The 25,483-nt window shown below is 29.6% G+C and overlaps 2 protein-coding genes across 2 annotated transcripts; both read left to right on the plus strand.

The window, feature by feature from the left end:
* The first annotated feature begins 14,473 nt into the window (after positions 1-14,473).
* LOC123920715 (glutamine synthetase nodule isozyme-like) lies at positions 14,474-19,569 on the plus strand. Its single transcript, XM_045973020.1, has 12 exons — positions 14,474-14,860; positions 15,609-15,648; positions 16,029-16,132; positions 16,226-16,274; positions 16,570-16,676; positions 16,782-16,869; positions 17,360-17,488; positions 17,778-17,852; positions 17,947-18,000; positions 18,137-18,174; positions 18,373-18,532; positions 19,173-19,569. The coding sequence occupies exons 1-12, from the start codon at positions 14,787-14,789 to the stop codon at positions 19,323-19,325; spliced, it is 1,071 nt and encodes a 356-aa protein (XP_045828976.1). The 5' UTR covers positions 14,474-14,786; the 3' UTR covers positions 19,326-19,569.
* Positions 19,570-21,059: 1,490 nt separating this feature from the next.
* On the plus strand, positions 21,060-21,668 carry LOC123922585. The gene has a single exon (XM_045975285.1). It carries the CDS (start codon positions 21,060-21,062, stop codon positions 21,666-21,668), a length of 609 nt encoding a protein of 202 aa, XP_045831241.1.
* The last annotated feature ends 3,815 nt before the right edge of the window (positions 21,669-25,483 follow it).

The raw sequence follows: 25,483 nt of genomic DNA on the forward strand, positions 1-25,483 counted from the left end.
ATATATATATATATATATATATATATATATATATATATATATATATAGAGTCAGGATCCGTTGACACCAACTAGTTTGACACCAAATGTTACACCTCTCAATAACGTTTTAACCGATATAAATTTTATAAAATTCACCGTTGGATTGAAAGTTTACATCATATAGATCATTTGTGTAAAATTTCAGACAAATCCAAAATCATTTGATATGCTATTGAGACATATACAGATTAACGGCATTTAAAAAAATACAAAAACCGTTAATTTTGATGTATCTCAATAACATATCAAATGATTTTGGATTTATTTGAAATTTTACACAAATGATCTATATGATGTAAACTTTCAATCCAACGGTGGATTTTATAAAATTTATATCGGTTAAAATGTTATTGAGAGGTGTAACATTTGGTGTCAAACTAGTTGGTGTCAACGGATCCTGACTCATATATATATATATCTAAATAAAACCTATTGGGATGCTCTAAGTTGCATGCTCCTTCTTCCACGATAAAATATAGAAAAGTAAACATAATTGAAGCAACTAAGTCATTACCTTACCTGTGAGCAAACTAGTGCCCTTTCCATGCAGTTTTTCCTCCGTTTCCATGCACTTTGCAAAGACATTCCATATCCATATACTCCATGTATGAACTGCCAAACTAGCTAATAAAGATAAATAAAAAATTAGGAAAAAAGGAAATTTTGTTATGAAACTTGTGCATTCATGTATTGAAAGTGTAAAAAATTGTTTTTATCAACATTATTTTATTTCTATTTTTGGTATGCTTAACAAGTGCACCGGATGCCCTGTTTAACATGACCCATAAAATTATTTAGATGTTTTATATTGGCTTAATTAATAAAATAGTCTCTTAAAGACATTTTTGGTTTCACATAGGTCCCTTAAAGAAAAAAATGGTCCGAATAGGTCCCTTAAAGAAAAAAAAAGTCCGAATAGGTCCCTTAAAGACATCTCCGTTAATCAGTTTGGTCCTTTCCGTCCATTTTTTCGAGGACCAAACTAATTAACGGAGATGTCTTTAAGGGACCAAACTGATTAACGGAGATGTCTTTAAGGGACCTATTCGGACTTTTTTTTCTTTAAGGGACCAATTTGATCCTTTTTTTTTAAGGGACCAATGTGAAACTAAAAATATCTTTAAGGGACCATTTTACTAATTAAGTCTTTTATATTTTATGTCCTAAATATATCATAGATTAATTTTAGACTTAACTACAATTTTGATATTTTTACTTTTACTCATTCATAAAATTGGTCCATTTATTTTAAAATTATTCAGTTTTAGTCATTTTAACAAATTTTTGGACCAAAAAATTCAAGTTTTTAGGGGGATTTTCATATAATTTAATCCGTATCGATCATTCCACATCATTAATTATCTGATTTTCTAGGGAAATGAGTTTTACTAATCTGACTATTGGCCGCAAAATAAACAAAACCTGAGTCAAATTTCGTCAAAAAGAAAGTAGTGCATAAAATATCCTTTAAAAAAATTAATGCATAAGATAAAAAATTTACAAAAAAAAAGTGTATAAAATAAAATAAAATAACAAAAACAATGATATTTGATTGTTTCAGGTCCCTTTCACTAAACTTAGGTATAGAATAGAATATCATAAAAATTGTTATTTTTGTTTGGAGAATGTTAACTTGTGCCCTTAAGGCACATGTTAAGGAAGCAAAAATAGAAATTATTAAATGCTAATTTGTGCATTTTAACTTTTAAAGCATTAAATTTCTTGTATCATTAAATGATGAATTTCTATTTTGGTATATCTTAACATATGCCCTAAGGGCACATGTTAACAAGACCCTTTTTGTTTTGATGAGAACGTTTTCCTTTGACTAAGGTTCCTAAATTTTATGTAGTATTAAACTAAGGAGTAGATGACATATATGACACATAGGATTTGACTAATTGAGAAATTGTTATGTGTATTATTACCTTCGTCTCTAAATATAAGATTTGTTTGAGAAAATTACGGAGATCAAGAAAGTTGATTGTAATTTTAAATTTGTTGATAATTGATATTATTTTTATAATTTTATCCTTCAACTTTAGGGACAGATATAATGGTGTCGGTTGGTAAAGAAATCATTAATATTCTTGAAAATCTTATATTTTATTTTAGATTGTAGAAAAATATGTACTATTTAGTGGTAATATGTTGGTAAAGAAATCATTAATGCTCTTGAAAATTTGAAAGGGAACTTATGAAAAGGACAAAGAAAAATCTCAAGAGAGTTTTATATTTAAGGAACACGATCTAGGTGATGGCCGTTGGGGTTAGGGTTGATATTGCGAATGGGGGATGGAAGTTGCATTGGAGCTGCGACTAAGGTGGTTAATTCGGTGCTCGGACAACGCGTTAATGGCAAAAACTATGAGGTTGAACGCGACGTACAGTTAGTCTGATAGAACAAATGAGGTTCAACAAGGTGGTGTTCAAAATGGATTTTAAGAATCACAGCTTTGCTAGAGGTTATTAGGGAAGGTTTAGCTAGGAGACGACTTGGATAAAAATCCTCATGTATTCATTAGCTGGGTTAGGCATGAGGGTCATAGTGTGACACATGAAGTTCATTTCTCTCCCGACCCCCTTCATTTCTTTTTTACTCCCTGAATTTTCATTTTTGCCCTTGGGGGTACTGCGGTTTATACGAACCGAAGGAATTTGACATGCTGATAAACTTCGGTAACCACTTACCGAAATCTAGGACATTTCGGTTCGCAGTTACCGAAACAATTATTTTGGTAAACTTATGCCGAAAATGGCCTAATTACAGTGACCAAATGAAATTTTCGATAACAACGTACCGAAATCTAGGACATTTCGGTTCGCAGGTACCGAACAAGCTGACGTTCGGTTTCTGTGTACCGAAAATGCTAATGTTCGGTTTGCAGTTACCAAAATGGTGTAATATTTGCCTTCGGTGAATATAAACCGAAGTATTTTGGCAAAAATTTTTCAAATCGTAAGGGGCAAAATGAGATTTTTGGGGGGTATAAAAGAAATGTGGGGGGTCGGGAGAGAAATGATCACACATGAATTGGCAAAATGGACCTCTCATGATGAACAACACTATTGGATTACTAATCTCCCACCCCTTATTGTAGCCCATATCCAAAAAGATAGGGCAGGATTGGTTCTTCATTAATATGGTTTTTTTTGTTGTTTTAAAAATAAATAAACAAAATGAATAGATTTAAATTTTGAAGGGATTCAAGTTTGTTGCTCCTTCATTTCACAAAATTATAAAATATTGCAAGTTTAATATATTTATTTTTAAAATATATTGTTTATGTGAATATAGTTCAATTGATAATAAGAACATTATAATATACATTGGTTGAGGTTTAAATTTAAAATTCCTCACTTATTCAATTTAAGTGGGTGAAATTTATGTCACTAAACTAATTGACTAAAAATTTAAAATAAAATATTTTATTTTTCATATATTTCTGCTACTGATAAAAATTATGCTGACCCTCACTACTATAAATTTTCTATTTTCCTGCGGAGTTTCCTGCGAAATTATATCTGCAGGTATTCCTAAGGACTTTCCTGCGAATTTCGCACTTAGAACTCCTTTCTTGCGGATTTAGAATTTTCAGGAAAATCTGTAGGTATTCCCAAGGATTTTCCTGCGGATTTTTGCACCCAGGCAAAATTCCTGTGGATGTTGGTATTTCAGGAAATTCCGCAGGTATTCCCAAGACTTTTTTCTGCGGATTTTGGTACCCTAGTTTTGCGGTCAAATTTACAGAAAATTTCGCAGGTAACTTTTATTTTTATTTTTTTAATTTAAAAAAGATGATTAATTAAGATAAAAATATTCAAATTAAAATATTTTATTAAAAAGTTTTTTTTTTGGTTAGAAATTTTTTTAATTTATTTAAATTCGTAAAACAAAATTTTAAGAAAATAGAAAGTGTATTTTTATTTAAAAAAAAATAGAAAGTGGTTAGTTTTTTTTTTTGAAGGAAGAAAGTGTTTATTTTGTTTGATTAAAAAAATTTAAACTTATTTAAATTTACAAAATTAAATTTATTCATTTTTTATTTAAAATAAAAAATTATAATAACCAGGTACATTACAATGCCCTGAGCTGAGTTAATCAAAATCTAATAAATTCATAGAATTTGTAAAAATCCAAATCCACCTAATAACCGGTATAACCGGTACTAATATTATTTTTTATTTTTTTGTTGTTTGTCAAAGAAAATATATATAATTTGAATGCAAATCCAAATCCAAATTTTTTTGTGTTCCTTGACTTTCTGGATGGCATAATTTGAATCATTTGTAAATGGAAATTTAAGTTACTTGTTTTTTTTTCAATAAAAATAGAGTTGCTTAGACAACTTTTTCAACATAGAAAAGGAGGGTATGTGAAGTAAAACCTAGATTTTTTTTTTTTGTGTGGATGGGTTTTTTTTTGCGGTTTTTTGGATTGAGAAACACATTCTAGTTGGGAATTATTAGGGAAAGAATTTAAACTTTGTCTAGTTAATTCTTGAGTGAAGGGTTGAAAGAGAGGAAATGAGAGAAATTAAATTAGGGATTCTTTTTGTGAAAATCGCTGCTAGCTAATTTCGTAGTTACTTTTGTTACTCGATAAGAGAAATGAAAAGGGTAGAAACATGGGTTTGCTCTTGTTAAGCTATTGAAAAGACTCATTTGTTGTTAGTGAAAATAAGAGTTGTTTTATCTCCTAAAACGTAGAACAATTTAGATCAAATATTAGGCCGACAATATATCTTAGTGTATTGGTTCATCTTTTTCCTTTGTTTTTTCATTTTTTGGATTAATTGTGTGAATTTTTTAATTTTTATTTTGCAAGATTTTGTGGATTTACTATAAACATAAATTTGAAATTTTTTCTAAGTTGAATCTTTATTTAATCAAACATACTTTTTTATTTGTCATTGTTAATTTTTTTTTAACCACACAAATTAAATTCATTTCTTCAATCAATGAATGTATTAAAAAAGGGAATAATCTTAAAATTTGTGGAAATTAGTCCAAAAAATGACGGTCTTAATAAAAGTATAAACAATCATATTCGTTTTCTTTAAATGAATTTAACCTTAAAGTTCATATAATGTTAAGGGTCATGTTAACTTGTGCCCTAATGGCACATGTTAAGCTACCTAAAAATAGAAATATATAGCATTTAATAATACAAAGAATTTAATACTTAGAAAATTGAATACAACACAAGTTCAATAAATATTTTCCATATTTATCTTCTTAACATGTGTCTTAAGGGCACAAGTTAACATTCTCCTAATATTAATAATTATATAATATGAGCAATACTGTATCAACATCGATTAAACAAATTCACAACATGTGGATGATTGAATTCACAATATATATTTTAATGTCATCACGCATGGGAGATTATGCCGCCGGGCATGCCTGGGCTGCCCATCTTAATTTTTTTTTTTTGTAATAATAAGAAACAGGAAAGAAAAAAAAAGAAACACATCTAGTAAAGCTATCATACGAGGTATATTTAGTCTCTTATGTTTATTTTAGGTTTCAATTTGGTCTCTTATCTTTTAAAAGTTTCAAGTTGGTCTCTTATGTTATTGATCACAACATAAGTTGGTCGTTTTCGTTAAATTTTGAGTTAATTTTTTCTAACTTTTTGTTAAATTTTGAGTTAATTTTTTCTAAAACCTTCACATAGTACTCTCCTAAGTGGTCTACGTACGCAAATTCATTAGAAAAGTCGACGATTTAAACTAAAATTTGAGGAAAAGGACCAACTTGAAACTTTTAAAAGATAAGAGACCAAATTAAAACCTAAAATAAACATAATAGACCAAATATGCAATTAATTCTAATTTTTAACAACCTAAAACCTTCTCCATCTAGAATCTTTGTTTGATGACTTGATGTTGTTTTGAATTTTAAAATTTGTTAAGCTCTTTTGAATGATAAGTGATTATATAAATAAGTTGTTTGATTGTATAAATAAGTAGTTTAATATAATTATATACGTCGATGTGGATTAAGATTTGATTGTAGTCTCTTATTTAGTTGAGCCTTAATTATATTGGAAACATGACTATATTTTTGCTTGTTGTTTCTTGTTTAAAAATTTCTTCCAAAATTAAATATTAAAAAACAGGGTTTAAATATTTCTATATTCGAAATTTGAGTTGATAAAATTCTCTCCAAAAATTTGCCCAGACACACTAACAATCCTGGAGTCACCACTGTCATCACGTACCTTTTATCAAAGGTAAAAGATATATATTTCCCTGCCGTTAATGTCATCACGTATCATCATATAAACACACAAGAAGAAAAGAACAAGTTCTTCAGGTGTGGTACACATTTCTCGGTAAATCATAACATGAAAAAAGTTATATCTTTCATAGGAGAATTTTATAATCTACGGTTAATATGAACTTATCTGCACAAAAGCTAAAAATCATTGAATGGTCCAGGATCCGAAGATAGTCACATTAATAGGGAACATTTTTCAGAAGAACATGTTCTTTAACATGTAATATTACAGTACAAATACATTTGAGAATAATAAAGATGCTTAGTTACATATGGTGTGAAACATTTGTCACACAATGCATTTTTTTTCTCCACTCATCACCTCTTGGCATGGATGACAACTTAAAAGTCATTTGTTTCTTTTGATAATTTCTATATACATGATAAGTAGTAGTAAAAAGCTATGATATGCATGCAATGCATTATTGCACTTTTTATGTCTAAAGTTGAATATCAAACTAGGTTTTCTTTTCCATCGTAAAAAAGTTTGGTTATTTATAATTGATGTGAATTTGTGATAAAAGAGATTAGTAGACCAATGGACAATGATAATCGATCCTCCGTGAATTTTATAAAGGATTAAATATATTTTTGATCATTTTAAATATATCTAATTTTATTATTCTTTTTAAAATTTTCTTTTGAATTTTAGCTCCACTAAATTTTTAGTTTTTAATTTTAGGCTTAACTACACATTTGGTCCCTTACATTTATTTTAGGTTTCAATTTAATCCCTTACATTTAAAAAGTATCAATGTGGTCCCTTACAATTATTTAGGTTTCAAGTTAGTCATTTCCGTCAATTTTGTCACTAACACCGTTTGAACAGTACACGTGTCAGTGTGTCACGTGTCAGTCCACATATGCAAATTGATCCGTTAATTCCTGTTTTGTTTCTTTCAAAAGTTCGTGTATCATATTCTAAGGGGGCGTTTGATTTGTAAAAGAGTAAGTATTGGACTTAACAGTATATGACAGAATAAGAAACTACATGACATGACAAAACTGCTTCAGAGAGAGATAAAGAGATAATATTCTTTATACTCGAAAATAAAATGAATATTTTCATATTTTTTATAGTTATACTATTGTCATGATGTGGTTCAGTGAGAGACAAAAATTTATTTTTTTCTCCTCCCTTACTACCTATTTTGTTCAGTCTCCAGTTTTTGAATTAAACAGGGTACAACAAAAGTTGTTCAGTCCTATGTTTTTTAGGAGATCAAATGCACCCTAAATATCATTATTAAGATCTTAAAATGTCGTTTTGATTCAGATGGACTTAGAGTAGGATGAGCGGGGGTGATGATATTTGGTGCATTTTCTTTTGTTTTACTTTTGGGGCGATTTTTAAGGGTTTTTAGGGCTTGTTGTTGGTGTTGTTGGAATTCTTCCTTTGTGAACAATTTTATATGAGTTGGTTTTGCGGGTTGTGCTCGTCTTACGTTCAATTGTGTTATTAATAAAAGTTAGTCGTTTCAAAAAAATTAAAATCTTAAAATATAATTAGTTTAATAATTTAACTATTAGTCTTTAGATTTAATTTGTAATTTGTCAATAACTTTAAATTAAATATTAAATTTTTAAACTAAGATTAAATGTTAAATAGTCAAACTAATGATGTTTTAATGTCTTAATAAAGGTATGATTTTTATATAAAAAAAAATCATTTAAAACATGATATATTGAAGTTTTTGGAAAAAATCAAGGACTAAAACTAAAAATTTAGAGGACCAAAATTCGAAAAAAGTTTTTAGATGAATTAAAAATAAAATTTAATATATTAATTAGAGGGGCGAAAAATATATTTAACTCATTTATTAAAATGCAATGTTAGTGATTAATTCGTTAGGAGGAGAGGTAATTCTTTTTATAAATTAGTAATAAGAAAAAATGTCCCAAAAAAAAAAGTAATAGGACATGTGTGGTTAGGTTTGAATTATAAGTTTCCGTTGATCGAATATACAATTGTAAAAATTTCTTTTAATAAAGTTATAAACAACTTTAAATAAGTACTAGTTTAAAGACCTCGTGGGAATGCACGGGTCCATTTATTTTATTTGATATCTAAGTTTGTCATGATATTAAGGTATAAAATTTATTTAAAATTAAATATTTAAATAATTATTATATAATATAAGTGGAATTATTGTGTTTTTTCTTGTAAATTTATTTATTCAATTTTTTATGTTTCAGTAATAAATAATGGTCCCGTGTATATTTTTTTAAAAAAATTATAAATTTTATTAGGAATATTTAGGGTAATTTAGTAAGTTTGATACTATTTAACTTTATACCTTACAAAAAACTATTTAACTATATTATTATATTATTAGTGGTTAGTAGTAAATTTGATAGTAATATTTCTTTTTTTGATGAAAAATATTGTTTATGTTTTTTTATAAAGTATTGTTTATCGTTAATTATTTATATATTCTTATTTTTATGCGGTTTTTTTTCTATATTCTTTCTATAATTTTTTTTATTAACTAAACTTTCTATAATGTTTTTTTTTATTTCCTTTTTTTAGTAATGTTTTTATTGTTCTATTTTGTTTCTATCTATAATTTGTTTTGTTCCTATTTTTAAGCATATCATTGTTTTTTATATTTATCATATATTTTTTCGATATATTTGTTTTTTTTATTTATCTTATATTTTTTCTATATATATATATATATATATATATATATATATATATATATATATATATATATATATATATATATATTTGTATTTATCTTATATTCTTTTTATATTTTTTTTAGTAAAATTACAATGAATGATATAAAATTTGCAACATGGTTAAAAGCATTAAGGATAATTTAGGAACTTTGGTGGTAATTGATTTTAATATATTAGTAATAGATGAGGCGAGTGAAATCTCACATTGCTTAGAAAAGTAGAGGTTAAACACTTTTAAATGAAATGATCGACCAATAAAACTAATACCTTACTAATATTTTGGATAAAATGTGGTGTCCAACTCATTTATAAGGTTGCATAACTTGCATTTAAACCCATTATGAATGATCCCCGGTTATCTCCTCATGACCTAACAGACCTAAAATCATAGATGATAAAATAGACCGATCCTCGAATATAACTGCTAAAACGCAGGGGTTTGGACAAGAATATTCGAACCCATTTATAGCCTGCTCGATTATTAATCACTATTTTAAAACGATCAATATTAATAATTAATTTCGTTTTGTTTTGTTAGTTTTATAGGAGTGAATACAAAATAAATAAAAACTCTAACTTTAAATGGAGTGCAAGTGCGGTAAGATTGATCTCAAGATTGATCTCTCAAATTAGTTGGTACTAAAAGCATTCATCCAACACAATCATCTTATGACTTCCCCACTCTGTTGATACTAATTTGGCTTTTTGTTTTGTTTACTTCTTTTCAGAAACCGCGTCTGCATGAGAGAACGAAAGCAATACAATACGCGGTTGTTCTATGAATTCTGCCATTAGAATGTGCGCTCAAACCGCGTATTAAATAATGATGATCACTTCCTCGTGACTACAAAATCTTTATACATATATATTCTCTGTATGCTTGCATGCATGTTGTTATTATCATGTTGTGGTCCAAACTAAAAGCCATGGAAGTTTGTAATAATAAGATCAATCAAAAACATATCGTATGCTTTAACGTACGTACGTACGTACGTATCAACAAAAGTACACTTCTTGGTTTTTCTTTTGTTTTTTCTTAGATGTTAAAATAGTAGTACAAATGAAGTATTAATAATGATATATATTAAAAATGGTCAATTTCTCTTCCAAAAGAGTATATACTTTCTTTTTTTAAAAAAAAAACAAAGTTAATAATCAGTTGTTAATATTAGTATTTTTCGTCAAGACCATAAACTTGAACCTAACCGTACCAATTGTTAATATTGCTGATTAATATTCGTGCATAAAAGCCAAATTGATGTAATTCCTCAAAGATTATATAGTTATTAATTGAAAAAGTTATTCGGTTTCAAGTAAATAAGCAATTGAAATTTTTTAGACCACACGTAACCCTTAATGCCTGGACTAGGACAAGGGACTTTTCATATCAGGCGGGCTATGTTATTCAATCTACAATGAGTTGGTCCGTGAAATCTACAATGAGTTGGTCTATCACGGACCAACACATTGTAGATTGGATTGTTGTCTCTACAAAAAATGGAAATCAACCAAACAAATTATATATTTCACAAAATTTATATTTTCATTTTGTAGAAAAATAACATGAGATCTAGGACTATATTTGACAAAAAGTAAATGTTTTTAGCGAATGATTTTATTTGGTGTTAACTCTCCAATTCTTATGAGAAAGATGTCCTATAGTAAATTGAAATTTGTTCTGGAAATAAATAGTTTGACTAAGAATTGTTTATTAATTACCTAATAGGCTGCTTTAATATTTTTCACATATATTAAGAAAAAATTGTATTTTTAGAGCTCAGTAGGGAGTAATCGATTTTAATATTTTTAGGTTTTTGAGAAGAAATGAAACATTGTAGAGCTTTATGGGTTAGACAGTACGTGTATCATAAAATCTTTCATCCGATGATTCACATAATTAACTTGCTTACGGTGGGAGACCACCAGCTAGCATTAAAAAAATAATCAAATTTATGGTGATCGTAGATAGTATCAAATTTATGGGACCTATTTTAGTACATTAAAAAAATAATTTACCTTTTTTTTTTTTTGACAATAACAAAATGATATTCATTCATTTAAATTGATAGATTACATCAAATACAACCACGAAATCAACATCGCTAAAAACATAAAGGATGAATCTGCGAACAAAACTCACAGCATTCGAGTTACCTAAAACAATATACCTTTTGTCAAAAAGAAAAAGTGATTTACCTAAAACATACCAAATACATTTTTTTTTTAATGTACCAAAAAAAGTTAAATTAAATTTACATATATATAATAGTACTACACCGGTGTAAGTAGTAGTTCGTGAATTAATCCATCAGCAAACTATTCTCGTTCTTAATGAAGTCCCTTAAATTTTCGTATGCCTATTGAAGGTCTCAACGATTCTTCATGGCTTAATTAGTAAAATTAATTGTTCTTTAAAAATATTTTTGGTTTTAGATTGGTCCCTTAAAAAAAATTCGAATAGGTCCCTTAAAGAAAGAAAAAAAAGTCCGAATAGGTCTCTTAAAGACATCTCCGTTAATCAGTTTGGTCCCTAAAAAAAGTCCGAATAGGACCAAACTGATTAACGGAGATGTCTTTAAGGGACCTATTCGGACCTTTTTTTTCTTTAAGGGATCTATTCAGACATTTTTTTTAAGGGACCAATGTGAAACCAAAAATATCTTTAAGAAACCATTTTACTGATTAAGTCATTCTTTATACATTTTAACATCAGTGTGATTTGTAAAGGACAATGCATGCAAAAAAAAAGTTGCATATAGTCATGTAATTCATCATCTATATTCAAAAAGAAATATACGTATCTTTCCCTACCAGTCTTACGAATACGAAATTTCCTGAAATTTACTCACGGTCACGGGCATCACAAGACCTTTCCATATATACTCGCGTATTTCACTAAAAATGACGGATTTCAGGAGAATTCGGGTTCGATTCCTGGGCGGAACAATTTTTTGGTCAGACTTTACTTACCTCGCGATCGAACTCTGGACTACTGGGACCCCTTTATCCTAGAAACCAGAGGGTTATAAACCAAAAAATATATATACTCACGTATTTTCTTTAACATTGATCAAATTAAATTTATTGAATGTCTCGTAAGTGTAGCTCAAATGGTAGCTAACAAAGACATTATTGAAGTGGTCGGAATTCGAATCCCGAATTCCACATTTATCTACATTTAAATGTGTAAGTCTAGCCACTAGGTTACTTGACTAAAAAAATTATTGAATTAAAAAAAAAAAAAGTAGAAATTGTTATCAACTAAAGTGACACTAATAATGATATCCAAAAGTGTTTAGATGAGATGATGCGGATTCCTTCTAATTTCTAACTTAATTAAAGTCTTGAGATTGATTTATGATTTAGACATAAAAAGCATTAAATTAAAACTTTTAGAGAGAGTTTGTCACTCATTTAAATCTTACAAGACTCGATAGATTAGTTTCTGCAGTTGCGCCTGATTTTTGCATCAAAAGATAATATATAAATGCAGGTTTAAAGTTAACTATCAATAGTTTTTGTCAAAAAAAGTTAACTATCAATAAGTCCTCATAAGCTTAATTCAGTTGGTAGGGACATCACATTATATACGCAACAATAGAGATTCAAATTCCAAACACTTCATTTACCCTTCTTTTAAGTTAAAATTTCTAACCACTAAATTACTAAACCACTTGACTAATTTCTAAACAAAAATAGGTACTTACCTATTTTTACAATAATAAATAGGAGTATATTTTTTTTTTATAAGCAAAGATTATCATTGATAAAAGGGAGTACAAGGGGTACTCAATCCCTTACAAAACAAAACAAGTAATCAAATGTTTTGAATACAAGCCAAAAGATCTAAGCACCAAAAAGAAAAAGAGATACAAGACTTATGCCCATACAGACCATTCACCCACGCCCATGAAAAAGCTTTGATGTCATCTAAAAGTGAAGAAGCATTCGGAATGGCTCCATGAAAAATCACGTTGTTTCTAAGTTTCCAAATATTCCACGTTGTAGCCAACCAAATCAAATGACTAATTCGTTCACTATTTTTCATCTTAACCATCTCGCCAAACAACTTAAAATGATTTCATCCATCGGCCCCTGCTATAATAATATTTCCTATTTATCACTTTTAGTATAAGAATAAATAGGAGTATATAATACAATAATAAAACCATGAATGAAAAGAGATATCTTACCTTTTTTTACACAAAAGAGATAACTTATTAGCAAAAAGAGAAAGTGGATATATTTTAACTAATTTATTTAATTAAATTAATTTTTATGTATCCGGTCAAACTTGACTATTTATTTTTGACACACAGTCAAACCTGACTATGGTGCTTACCAAAAAAAAAAAAAAAAACTGACTATGGTGCGTGCAACTTGCTTGATTAAATAAAAACGTATTTACTTTACAGTAATTAATTAATTTAATTAAATAAATCCTAACTTCCCTTTGTACCAAAAGAATAAATAAAAATCCTAATTTAAGTGATAGAATGTCAAAAGTGTTAGGTCGGATTTCATGACTGAAGTTCGAACTCTAATTTCTCAACTTTGTGTGTCATTTAATCTAACGGCTAATTTCTCAACTTTGTGTGTCAGTTTATAACTGTGATTTTTACTGAACAGAACAGGTTTGGAGTTAGTATGTGTTTAATGAATTATAACATTATAACGGACAGTTCGTCAAAGCAAATACTAGACTAATGGAAGGTACACTAGCGCCGTTGGAAGCGGAAGCTAAGGGTTTAAGAGAAGCTCTAAATTGGCTAGGTGAGATGGAAGTATATGATGTATCCATAGAATCATATTGTAAATTTGTTGTGGATAGCATCATGGGTACTTCTAACAACCGTAGCAAATTTAAAAAAATTATGTCCGCCTATAAGTTACTACTTCAACAATACTCAAACTTTAAGATAAGTTTAATTCGAAAACAAACAAATTTAGTCGCTCTTACTTTAGCAAAAACGTCAAAATTGCATGCTATTCACCGAGTCTTTGAGATTACACCATCTTGTATTTTGCCTATTATGATTAACGAAAGCATGAGTTTATTACGGTAAAAAAATAATAATTACTTAGGTCAAAAACAAATTAATTACTTTTTATTTTATTTATTTTTATATCGCTTAAATATTTATTATCCTAAAAAAAATTATATTTTATTGGTGTAAACCGAGTATCCTCTGGGTGCAACTGTAGAAACTAATTCCTCGAACCTTGTGGCACCCAAATGGTGGCAAACTCTCTCTAAGAGTTTTAACATTGCTGCATGTCTAAGCCAGGGATCGAACTCAGGACCTTAGTTAAGGTAGAAGAGACTCGCACCATCTCATCTAAGTGTTCTTGAATAAAAAAATTATATTGGTGTTGCATACAAATTAAGTCTTTTCATTTTTTTTTAAATAAACTCTTAAATTAAACGTTTATCCTTAAAAAAATGAAACGTGAATCACATACAACATCGTTTTTTTTTTTTTTTTTTTATAAGCATCACATACAACATCGTAAATGATGGCTAACAATTGACAATTTGTTTAGTCAAAAAAAAATTGAAAAATTGTTATATTTTTTTGAGTAATTTGTTTATCTTTTATTTCTTTTTTTGAAAAATTTAAGGAGAAAAGAAAACACACTATAAATGCCACACAACCTTGTACACCTAAGTCCATAGAACAACCATCAAAGCAAAATATCAATAAAACTAGGAAGAGAAACTCCATCGTTCCAAACATCAAAATATCTGTTTTCTAAGTTTTGATTTTGAAGATGTCGGTACTTTCAGATCTAATCAACCTTAACCTATCCGATACCACCGAGAAAGTGATTGCTGAATACATATGGTTAGTCCCTTTTCTTCTTTGTGCATTCATATACTCTGTTTTCCTCTGTTTTTTTAAACGAAAATTGCACCATGTCATCGTTTTTATATCTCTATTTGATTATGTGTATATGGTTTTATGTTGTTTGAAACGTTTTTCTAAATCAATTTTCATAATGGGTTTGATTTGATTTCGTTCATGTTCTATTTGATCAATCACACATTGATTTATGTGTATCATGTATCTGACTTTAAATGCAATTACGATAAAAGTTAATTTTTTGATAATATAATCATCAAATGTTAGCAACAATCAACTTTTATCATAATCGCGTCTAAAATCACATACATGATACATCTTGATGCTCCGGACCCTCTTAATATTATTATTTTGGTTTGATTGTAAATATATTTTTTCCATTCATAGTTTTTAATATCTTTGTTATGGGGAATTCGCGATACCGAAGTGCAATGTACTCGCAATTTAACTTGTATAGATCACTTTTGACCTAAATTCTTTGCAATATCAAGAATTGCGACCACAATTTAAAACCTTGTTCATCACCATTGATGGTTTTCATTGTTTGTCTAATACAATTGGAGATAAATGAGATTTTTCTCTTGTTGCTTATTTCTTGTGATTGGCTCTCTTTTTTGTTTACATACATTGACATTAAAGTGTTATGTTTATCTTTATACATGTAACTTATTTTTTTTGTACTTTTGTACAATGTAACAACTCTTACCTCTTTTTATTTTCACTATGATAGGATCGGTGGATCTGGCTTGGACTTGAGGAGTAAAGCAAGGGTAATTTTACTTCACCATTCTATAACCAAAAGTTATAAAATAATATAAAAGTTATTTACAAAAAAACTTGATAGTTTATGTATCTGCCCATTTGAATTGACTTATTTTTAAGCTTATGTAAAATAGCTTATACAGTGAAAGAAGTTTTTATGTATTATGTAAGTTTGTCAAGGTAGTTTATAAAGAAAAAAAAAAACAGCTTATGAAGATACAATTTTCGTTAGTGGGAACTTATGAATTAACATAAGTTATTTTTCATAAGCTCAAAAATAAGTCGATCCAAACATGTAGTCTATATAACAACTTCACAATTTATAATTTTTAAGTTATTAGGAACCTTTATAAATCATTTTAACCTATGGTCATGGTTTTGAATATAGACTCTCTCTGGACCTGTTAATGACCCATCAAAGCTTCCAAAGTGGACCTATGATGGTTCAAGCACTGGTCAAGCTGCTGGAAATGACAGTGAAGTGGTCTTGCAGTAAGCTTCTTTTCTTAGTATATACACTATGAAATATTGTTTAATTTTATAAAATTTCTGAGTAATATTGTTTATCTTATCTAAATACAACAGTCCTCAAGCAATTTTCAAGGATCCATTCAGGAGGGGTAACAATATCCTGGTACAATTTTCTTCTTATCTACAATGTTATGTTATGTAATTAGTACGTGATATAATCTTTGAAGCACAGACACTTTTCGGATTAGGCTATCTCGATGTCGAACACAGATCGGTGTCTCACCAATATGACACCGAGTCACCGACACTTATGGTTACGTTGAATTATGTCATTTTCTTAAATTATTACCGATGTCAATATGTCGGTGCCCATGTCGTGTACGGTGTCCGTGCTTCATAGGATATAATACAACTTTGTTAAAGTTAAACTTATGATTTTCTATTGTAATTGAGTTTAGGTTATGTGTGATACCTATGCTCCTTCTGGTGCACCCCTTGTCTCTAACAAAAGACATGCTGCTGCAAAGATATTCAGTCATCCTGATGTTGTTGCTGAAGAACCATGGTTAATACTACTCACTATTGTTGTTTTTATATTAACATTTTTCCATCATTAATTTCTTCTTATCCATTATTTAACATTGTTGTATTGTATGATATCTCCAAATAGGTATGGTATTGAGCAGGAATACACCTTGCTGCAAAAAGATACCAATTGGCCTCTTGGATGGCCCATTGGTGGTTTCCCTGGACCTCAGGTGAAAACTCTTTCATAAATGTTTGGTCACTTCGGGGTAACATAATATTATATCTTTTACCCATGTTTGATATTACTGTCAGTATATTAGAGTCAATAGTGATTTATAGTGATTTTTCAAAAACTATACTTTGTAGTTTCTGCAAAATCATGATGAATTACGGTGATTTGGACATATATTCACCGTGATACCAAACATATAATAATTGATCTGAGTTGTGTGTAGTCACAACACTGAAATCAGTCACATCTTAACTGTCACATAATCACATTGTAGACACAAACTAAACAAGTCAAAATTTATATTGAAATCTAAATCATCTAATTTTAACAGTACGGTACAAAGAATACAATCACACTACACACACCATTCAAATCATATTTTAATGATGTATACAGTTGATAACAACATAATTAGTATTTGTTTTGATTTGTTATTGGCTTATAATATAGCCTGCATGTATTTTATATTTGTTTTATTTGGTGATTAGGGACCATACTATTGTGGAAATGGTGCTGACAAAGCTTTTGGTCGTGATATTGTTGATGCACATTACAAAGCATGTCTTTATGCTGGAATTAACATCAGTGGTGTTAATGCAGAAGTTATGCCTGGCCAGGTAAGTTTCAACATTTTATGTTCCAATTTTCACATTCACTATTCCTTATACACTTTATACGAAGCACACAAATTTCTCGAATTTGACGAGTTTCAGTATTGAACACGCGTCAGTGTTCAATACCGAAATATCAACACATAATTATATTGAATTATATTATACTATTTTTTAAATTATAGTATCAGCATATTAATATCTGTGCTGTGTTTGATCTCCATGTTAGTCTCCATAACTTATATTTCATACATAAATATTTTTTTATGCTAACTTATATTTCATACAAATATAGTGGGAATTCCAAGTGGGTCCAGCTGTTGGCATCTCTGCTGGTGATGAGATTTGGGTTGCTCGTTACATTTTGGAGGTAGGAACCACATGAACACACTTTTTTCTAAACACTTTTTTTTTTTTCTTAACAATTATTGTAACTAAAATCTAATTTTATTATATGATTACAGAGGATTACTGAGATGGCTGGGGCAGTGCTATCACTTGACCCTAAACCAGTTAAGGTGGTTAATTTCATCCTTACAATTTCAATTTTTGTTTTCTCTTAGACTTTTGTTCCTTTACTATTTAATTAACTAGTTTATGTAATATATAATATTTTTATTAAGTTTGTGAGGATACTAACTCTAATAAAAATAGGGTGATTGGAATGGTGCTGGTGCTCACACTAATTACAGGTAATCATGGTTACTTAAATAGCACTTCATCCGTAAATTAATGTATCTAAACTAAATTATGAGTCAGACACATCAATTTTTGTTGACTTAGCTGTCTCTTATAAAAAGAATCAGAGAACCAGAGTAGTATAAATTTATTATGTGATATTCACTTTGGTTTGATTTTTGACAATGGATGCATGATAATTAAAATTTCAGCACAAAATCAATGAGAAATGATGGTGGGTATGAAGTGATTAAAAAAGCAATTGCTAACTTGGAGAAGAAACACAAGGAACATATTGCTGCTTATGGAGAAGGCAATGAACGTCGTTTGACTGGAAGACATGAAACTGCTGACATCAACACCTTCTTATGGGTAACCAATTTTTTTATTAATGATTTTCTATTTCACAAAAAACTTATTAAGCTGTTTTTATAAATTAATTGCTCAAAAACATTAACCATTTGAAAGTTTAAAGATTATGTAGTATAAAAAAAAGTTAAATTAGACTAGTATCACAATATTCTCAACACACTATTTTATCAATTAAACTTGACCCTGCTAAATTTATATGTAGTCTATATGATTTTGTAAGACGCATTTGAATTTCAACCAATTTTATATACGTTAAATTATACTATTTACCAATTAAGATGTAATGATAGTGTATCACGTCTGAAAATATTATAATCAATCTACATGGCACACAATCGTAATATTTTAAAAAAAATTTATTGAATAACTGATAACATAAATTATTTTAGTGAATCTGAAAAGTGAGTCTAGCAAAAGTAACTAGAGTCTCACAATGGCAAATATTTATATATGTTTTTTTTTTTAAGAAGCTAAATCAACCCACCAAAATTGGCACCAGAGTGAATCAAACCTGAGACCTTAAGGTGAACGTGATAACATAAAATCTAACTATTTTAATTAAAATCCAAAAGAATGATGTTTATTTTTGTTATGGTTGAGATGAGTTAGTGTTACTTAATTGGTTAAATTGTGAATGCAGGGTGTTGCAAACCGTGGTGCATCTGTTAGGGTAGGAAGGGACACTGAAAAAGCAGGGAAGGGATACTTTGAGGACAGAAGGCCTGCATCTAACATGGATCCATATGTGGTCACTTCCATGATTGCAGAGACAACTATTCTATGGAAACCATGAACAATCTTGGATTTGGAATCATCATAGCATATGCAAGTTGGATCTAGTTGTTTCATTAGTACTAAGTTATGGTTTGTTTACATTTTTAAGTACTTGTGTGATGTTTAATTAAGGACTTGTTTGGTTGTGGAATTTCGTTTGCTTTGTAATTTAGTTTGCTTCTTTCCCTTATTGTCTTGTTTCAAGTGTCTCGTTTGACAATAATGATTGTGCTTAAAGTAATGATATTCTTCGTTTTTTTTTTTAATCCTCCGGTTCCTAGATGAAAGGATCTTAGTAATCTGAAGTTCGGTCGTGAGATAAGTCAAACTTGGCCAAGAAATTGGTAAACCCATGAATCGAATTCGAGTTTTCTCGAACGATTTGTCATTTGGTCAAGCTCGTTAATATTTTTCTTAGATTTTATATAAAACATAAGTTATGGATTGATCGGGGGTTCAAACCTTGATACTCCACTTATTTACTTTAAAAAGTTAAATTATAATCAATATATTGCTTGACAAAAAAAATAGATTGAGCCTCACAAAACTTTTTGTGAAAATAAGTAAATTACGGGCCCGTTTGAATTAGCTTATTTTTGAGCTTATACAAACAGTTTAGGCAATTTTTTTGTATCATTATAAGTTTGTCAATGTAGTATCCGATAAAATAGCTTATAAAAGCACAATTTTCACTAGTGTGAACTTATAAAATAAACATATAACCTAATTTATATTGCTTAAGTTTGCATAAGCTCAGAAATAATCTATGGAAACTATGTTTCAAAAATTCTTCAAAAAATAAAATTACATTATAGTGTAACTTTTATTTTTGTAATTAGTTTCTAAAATATATTTTTAAACATATGGTGATTTTTTTGTAAAAGTATATGGTGATATGATATTGATTGAATGCATTTATAAAAAATAATTTAGATTTTTTTTATTTCTTTGTCAACAAAAATAGTACTTTTTGTATTCCACTACCAAACTTCAAATTTTTATGCAATATTGAATGAAAATGACTGTGGTAGGATAAAATCCCAAGTTATTATAATCCTCACATAGAAAAGTCCTAAAAATACACTTTTCTTAGCTAGAACAAACTAATTCTCCAAGAAAGGGTCCCCATATAGGGTCCCAAAACTTTATTTTCAAATTGAATAACCCTATTAAATTCTAACAATGCCATTCAACAACTCGGATCCGGATTTGCTACAGTAATAAAATCACACAGTTTCACGCAGTTTCAATCTCAGTCATTATTTCTTGATCGGACGGATCTGATCAAATCAGCTATAAAATCCATCAAAATAATCACAACCATACATAACAGATCGGACGGTCCACAATTAAAACTGCGTGAAAACTTTGTGGAATATTACAGCAGGAAATCTGCTTCCCAACAACTCTACTAGCAGCCAAGTAAACCGCATCTCAACAAAATCACGTATAGACCTCACTTTAACACATGACGTGTTCAACAACGAATTTGGATCAAATGCAGTCAGTATATGTAATTGCATGTAGTTGAAAAGATTATCATCTTTTTATTAAAATCAGACGATTCAAATTTTAAAGTTAGAAAATTTATTTTAAAAAAAATCAAATTTGTATCAAAATTTAAACCGTTTGATTTTGAATAAACAGTTTTGAATAGATTTCGTTCAAATACGTAATATACTACCTAATATAATATAATAATTTCCTAGCTTATATTATAGCGTGGAGCTTAATTTTCCCACACATTCATCTCATGGCTTCCAAGCTCTCTTTTCTAAATTCTCTCATCAATCGAAGAAACAAACCTGCTAATAACAATTCTATTAAAGATGATCACATCAATGAAGATCACTTAGACATAGTGAAAGCAGCTGCATGGGCATGGCATCAACATGGATCCGGATCATGCCATGAAGGTGAGGGTTCTAATGAGTTTTATTTTAGAAGAAGTACTACTCATCGTGCACCGAGACCTTCTCGGTACAAATTAGAATTAGAAGCAATGACATCAACGGAAAAAGAAGCGACACAAAGTTCAACAATTCTTCACAAGGAAAAATCTAGATCTCTACTTGACGCGTATGAAGTTCAAAGCATTTCAAAGCAATTGAATCACCTTTTAGAGTCTAATAATACTCGCAATCGCGATAAACTTGTGAATAGCGCCAATAATATTGCGAGTACAAGTGCGGATGATGGTGTTAAAGAGATAAAGAAAAAGAAGAAGGTAAGGAAAGGGTTTTTTCTTAAGCATAGTGTTATATGTGGAAGAGAGGGAGATGTGGTAGATCCAACTAGTGTTTCAAGAGATCGTCGTCGTCAATTAACAAAGAGTATACCTTCTAATCAAGGCTTTAAATAAAGGTTTATGATCATAATTTGGATTGCAATATAACAATTTTTATGTTGTTAAAACTTTAATGCAATGCGATTGAGGTTACATCGACTGAATATATCTTAATACGATTTTCACAATATATCAAAGAGATTGTAAGGCAATCACAACCATAACTTCTTGAGAGGTGATGACATTGATCTTTCTCCTATATGTATGCTAGCTAGCTAGCTAGGTTTATTTTGATTAGGCATGTTTCAACTTTCAATACTTTGTTGTTAGTTAATATTAGTTTCATCATATCGAATATAATAGTTTCATCATATATTATTTTGGTTACATAATTTCATCATATTTAATATAATGGTAATATAATTATGTGTTCTTTTCAATAAACTTCCGGCCAGGGAATATCGATGCATCCACAACCATTGTTAAGAGTCATTTGTAGAATTTTGCCAAAAAAATTACTTCATGTGTTCTTTTTTAAATGTCGGTTTAGAAGAATTTTTTTGTTCCTATTTAACTGTTGTTTTGATAGTTTAAAGTTACAATTTGTCAATTATACTTTTATTTTCTTAATAACTTCTACTTAACATTTTCCATAAAATTAATTCTTTATTTCTCAATAACTACATTCCTTTTTACAAAATGAGGATAGAATAGGGGAAAAAAACTCCAACAATCCACTGGTTGAAAAGTTATATATTAAAATGATAGTTAAAAAGAAAGAGGAGCAGTAAACAATCTTCAAATATTTCAAAAATAAGTTACTATTTCATTTCATAGACTTAAATGAGAGAATTATATGGCTCATACAGATTCAAAGATCGATGAAAATTTATTTATTTTTGAAAAAATATGACAATTTACTCCTAAATTTTGCAAAAATTTATAGATTTACATCTGTTACCCCACCCGTTGTTCGCGCACCCTATGTGTTTCCCATTTTATCCTTCCGCTACTTAAGTAGCGGACGTTATAAAATGAGAATTTTTTGAAGAAAACCGTCTGTTACTTAAGTAGCGAACGTTATAAAAAACAATTATGGTAGTAAAATCGTAGGACATTGATAATTTAGTAAAATCATGGGACGCATGAGTAAATTAGTAGGATGACAAAAGTAAATCTCTTACGCTATTTAGGCATTATCCTTTTCCACAAATAATAGTACAGTAATGGGCCTTATGAGTCTTACGCTATTCTGCAATTGAGGGGGAAAAGATATAAGCCTCAGAAATAATAAGAAATCGGGGATCAAACAACAACTCATCAAGAAAAATAAATAGCTCATTAAATTCAACTAGCACAACAAATGAGGTGTATCTGGAAGTAAATGATAATAAACAAGTGATATCATCTGAGCATCTAGTGAAAAAAGAAAAGTTATTAATAATAAACAAGCATTGCTATGAGTTAATCATTCATACTTATTTGTGATATTCTTTATCATCAATGTAGTCCTCGTATCTTCACCACTTTTGATCTTATCCAAGTTGAGCTGAAATAGCTTCTTGTTGTCAACTTGGCTACCATTGTTATCGATTTATCTACTCCTAACACGGTCGGATAAACTCTCCATAGCAGTAGGTAGAAGTCCTGGATAAGGACCATTAACCAAAAACACAGGGCTAAGTATACGAGAAGATCTCATTCTGAAGTTTGATGAACCATTATCAGGCATATTTCTTGGAATAGAAACAACGGCATTACCAGTAACGCGGCATTAAGCATGTAATTTCCATCATTGTTCCCTAGACTCATCCAACTATAGCCAACATTATTCATCAATGAAGTTTCAGATGACTTGGGGAAAAAACCGTAGTGCCTCTCAAAAGGCAAACCTGATGGAGCAGAACCAACATGATGATGATGATGTTACCGGGACGAACTGACAAGGGAATTGCTCTGACTTGAGTATCGGAAAGCATGAATCGTTCCATTCGATGTACTAATGTGATGTCCCATGGATGGTCTTTGCCAAGCCGAAGGTTTGGTTTGCGCTGAAGATAGGTTTGGACTTCCCCGTAGAAACTGTGGAGCAGTCAAAGTTTCCACTGAAGACATCCATTTGATGTTGATGCACCAAACGAGGAAAAAGTTCCACGATATTGACTAAATTTTGGCTCTGGAGGTGAATGTGAGTTGAAAGTAGATCCAGAAGATGAACTCATATTGGTAAATATGTGGTCTCCATGACAACTCCTTCCTATATCCATGCCAAGAGTTGTGGCCTTCGCTGTGTTAGATACCTGTGGTAAATTAGAGCGGGTTGTTGGGCACATGATACTGGCAATAAACTCTACTAGGCAGGGCTGCTGGACAGGGAAGAAATCTATTTCAAAGACTAAAATGACTATTTCCTCATTCATTATTTATTCCCGAAAAATAATATCAATAGACCAACAGAGACATTGAGTGAAATGCACGGGGAGAAGATGAATTATAAATACTCATGAAAGCACGCTTTCGATAAGCCCCCCATATTCGTGAAAGCACATGAAAGTTGCATCCTGCATCATAAGAAATAAATTCATTTTTTCCAGCATATTGAGTTTCAAATAGAAGAAAATAACTTAAATGTGTGAAACGGACAACCTTACACTGAACATCTCCATGACCACATCAGATTTCCGATTACAGTCCGATATTTAAAAGAGGATCATACTTAACTGCAGAATGATAAAAAGAAAGATTATGTGAATCAATAATGTTTCTAAGATGATTCAAACAAAGAGAATGAAACAGATAACCTTGCATTAGAGGTAAAGTATCCTCACTAACATGAACAGGGGAAAAAGGGATCGAATTATCTTTTGTCTTTGTGAGACAATTTCGGATCAAACTCTAGTTCTGAAACAAATGCGAATGAAGAAAATTGGAGATTTCAAAAAAGAAACTCAAATAATAAAAGTACAAAATTTGAGCCTACATGTCTCATTTCTTCTCTAGCCCATCTCATGTATTCCTATGCTCTTAATATCAATGTTCTAACATGATTTGCAGAAAACTATACATATTCCTAGGTTTCTTAACTTATTGATTTTTGGCTACACATTAAAATATTTCCCTAAAGGTATATACTAACTAACATTAGACTCTTGAACAATTTACCACTATCTTTTGCTGTTACAATATCAACATGCACTTGGCAATTTAAGCTATCTTTCAATTAATGCATAATATATAATATGCATCAGTACAACATTAGACTCATGAAACTTACAATAGACTGTTATCCAAACATTCTAAATTGTGTTTAGAGTTACTCACAAGTACAACATTTTCTAAGTCCCATGAACTTAGCTCAGTTGGTAGAGACATCGCATTATATATGTTCACATATTCACCAACATATTACAACAAAAAAAAAACACAGTTTTCTACTTCTAAACAACAACTCCAACATATTACAACAAAAAAAAAAACTTAAAATACAACAAAACATCCATATTAAGCCAAACTACAAAATCCAATTAATAATTTTCTGAAGCAAGAAGAGTCCTACTTAATACATCTCATGAAATTTGCATATATGATTTCATATAAAAGCACAAATATTAAACATAAGATAAAAGGGTAAAAAATAAAACCACAGAGCCATCGGTTTTGCTTATTGAGAAATTTCCTCAAACACTTTGTGAGCGTTCACTTTCACAATAAAAAAATTAAATCCGAAATATAAATGACATACAAACCATTCCTTTTTTACTTCAAACACAAAGTCATAACCGATAAAAACACATATCAAAAACAAGGAAATTGCTTAAATACATAAAAGAAATTTCTTCAAGAATTACAAAATGAAAGGATTGAGAATAGAGCAATTTTCATGAAAGTAT

Source organism: Trifolium pratense, linkage group LG4, assembly GCF_020283565.1.
Source record: "Trifolium pratense cultivar HEN17-A07 linkage group LG4, ARS_RC_1.1, whole genome shotgun sequence".
Taxonomy (NCBI): Eukaryota; Viridiplantae; Streptophyta; class Magnoliopsida; order Fabales; family Fabaceae; genus Trifolium; species Trifolium pratense.

Excerpts from the sequence above, each read along its gene's own strand:
- LOC123920715 (XM_045973020.1), top strand. The coding sequence starts at position 14,787 with ATGTCGGTACTTTCAGATCTAATCAACCTTAACCTATCCGATACCACC. Across the intron at positions 14,861-15,608 it reads GTGATTGCTGAATACATATG|GATCGGTGGATCTGGCTTGG; the intron begins GTTAGTCCCTTT and ends TCACTATGATAG. Across the intron at positions 16,677-16,781 it reads GTTGTTGCTGAAGAACCATG|GTATGGTATTGAGCAGGAAT; the intron begins GTTAATACTACT and ends ATCTCCAAATAG.
- LOC123922585 (XM_045975285.1), top strand. The coding sequence starts at position 21,060 with ATGGCTTCCAAGCTCTCTTTTCTAAATTCTCTCATCAATCGAAGAAAC.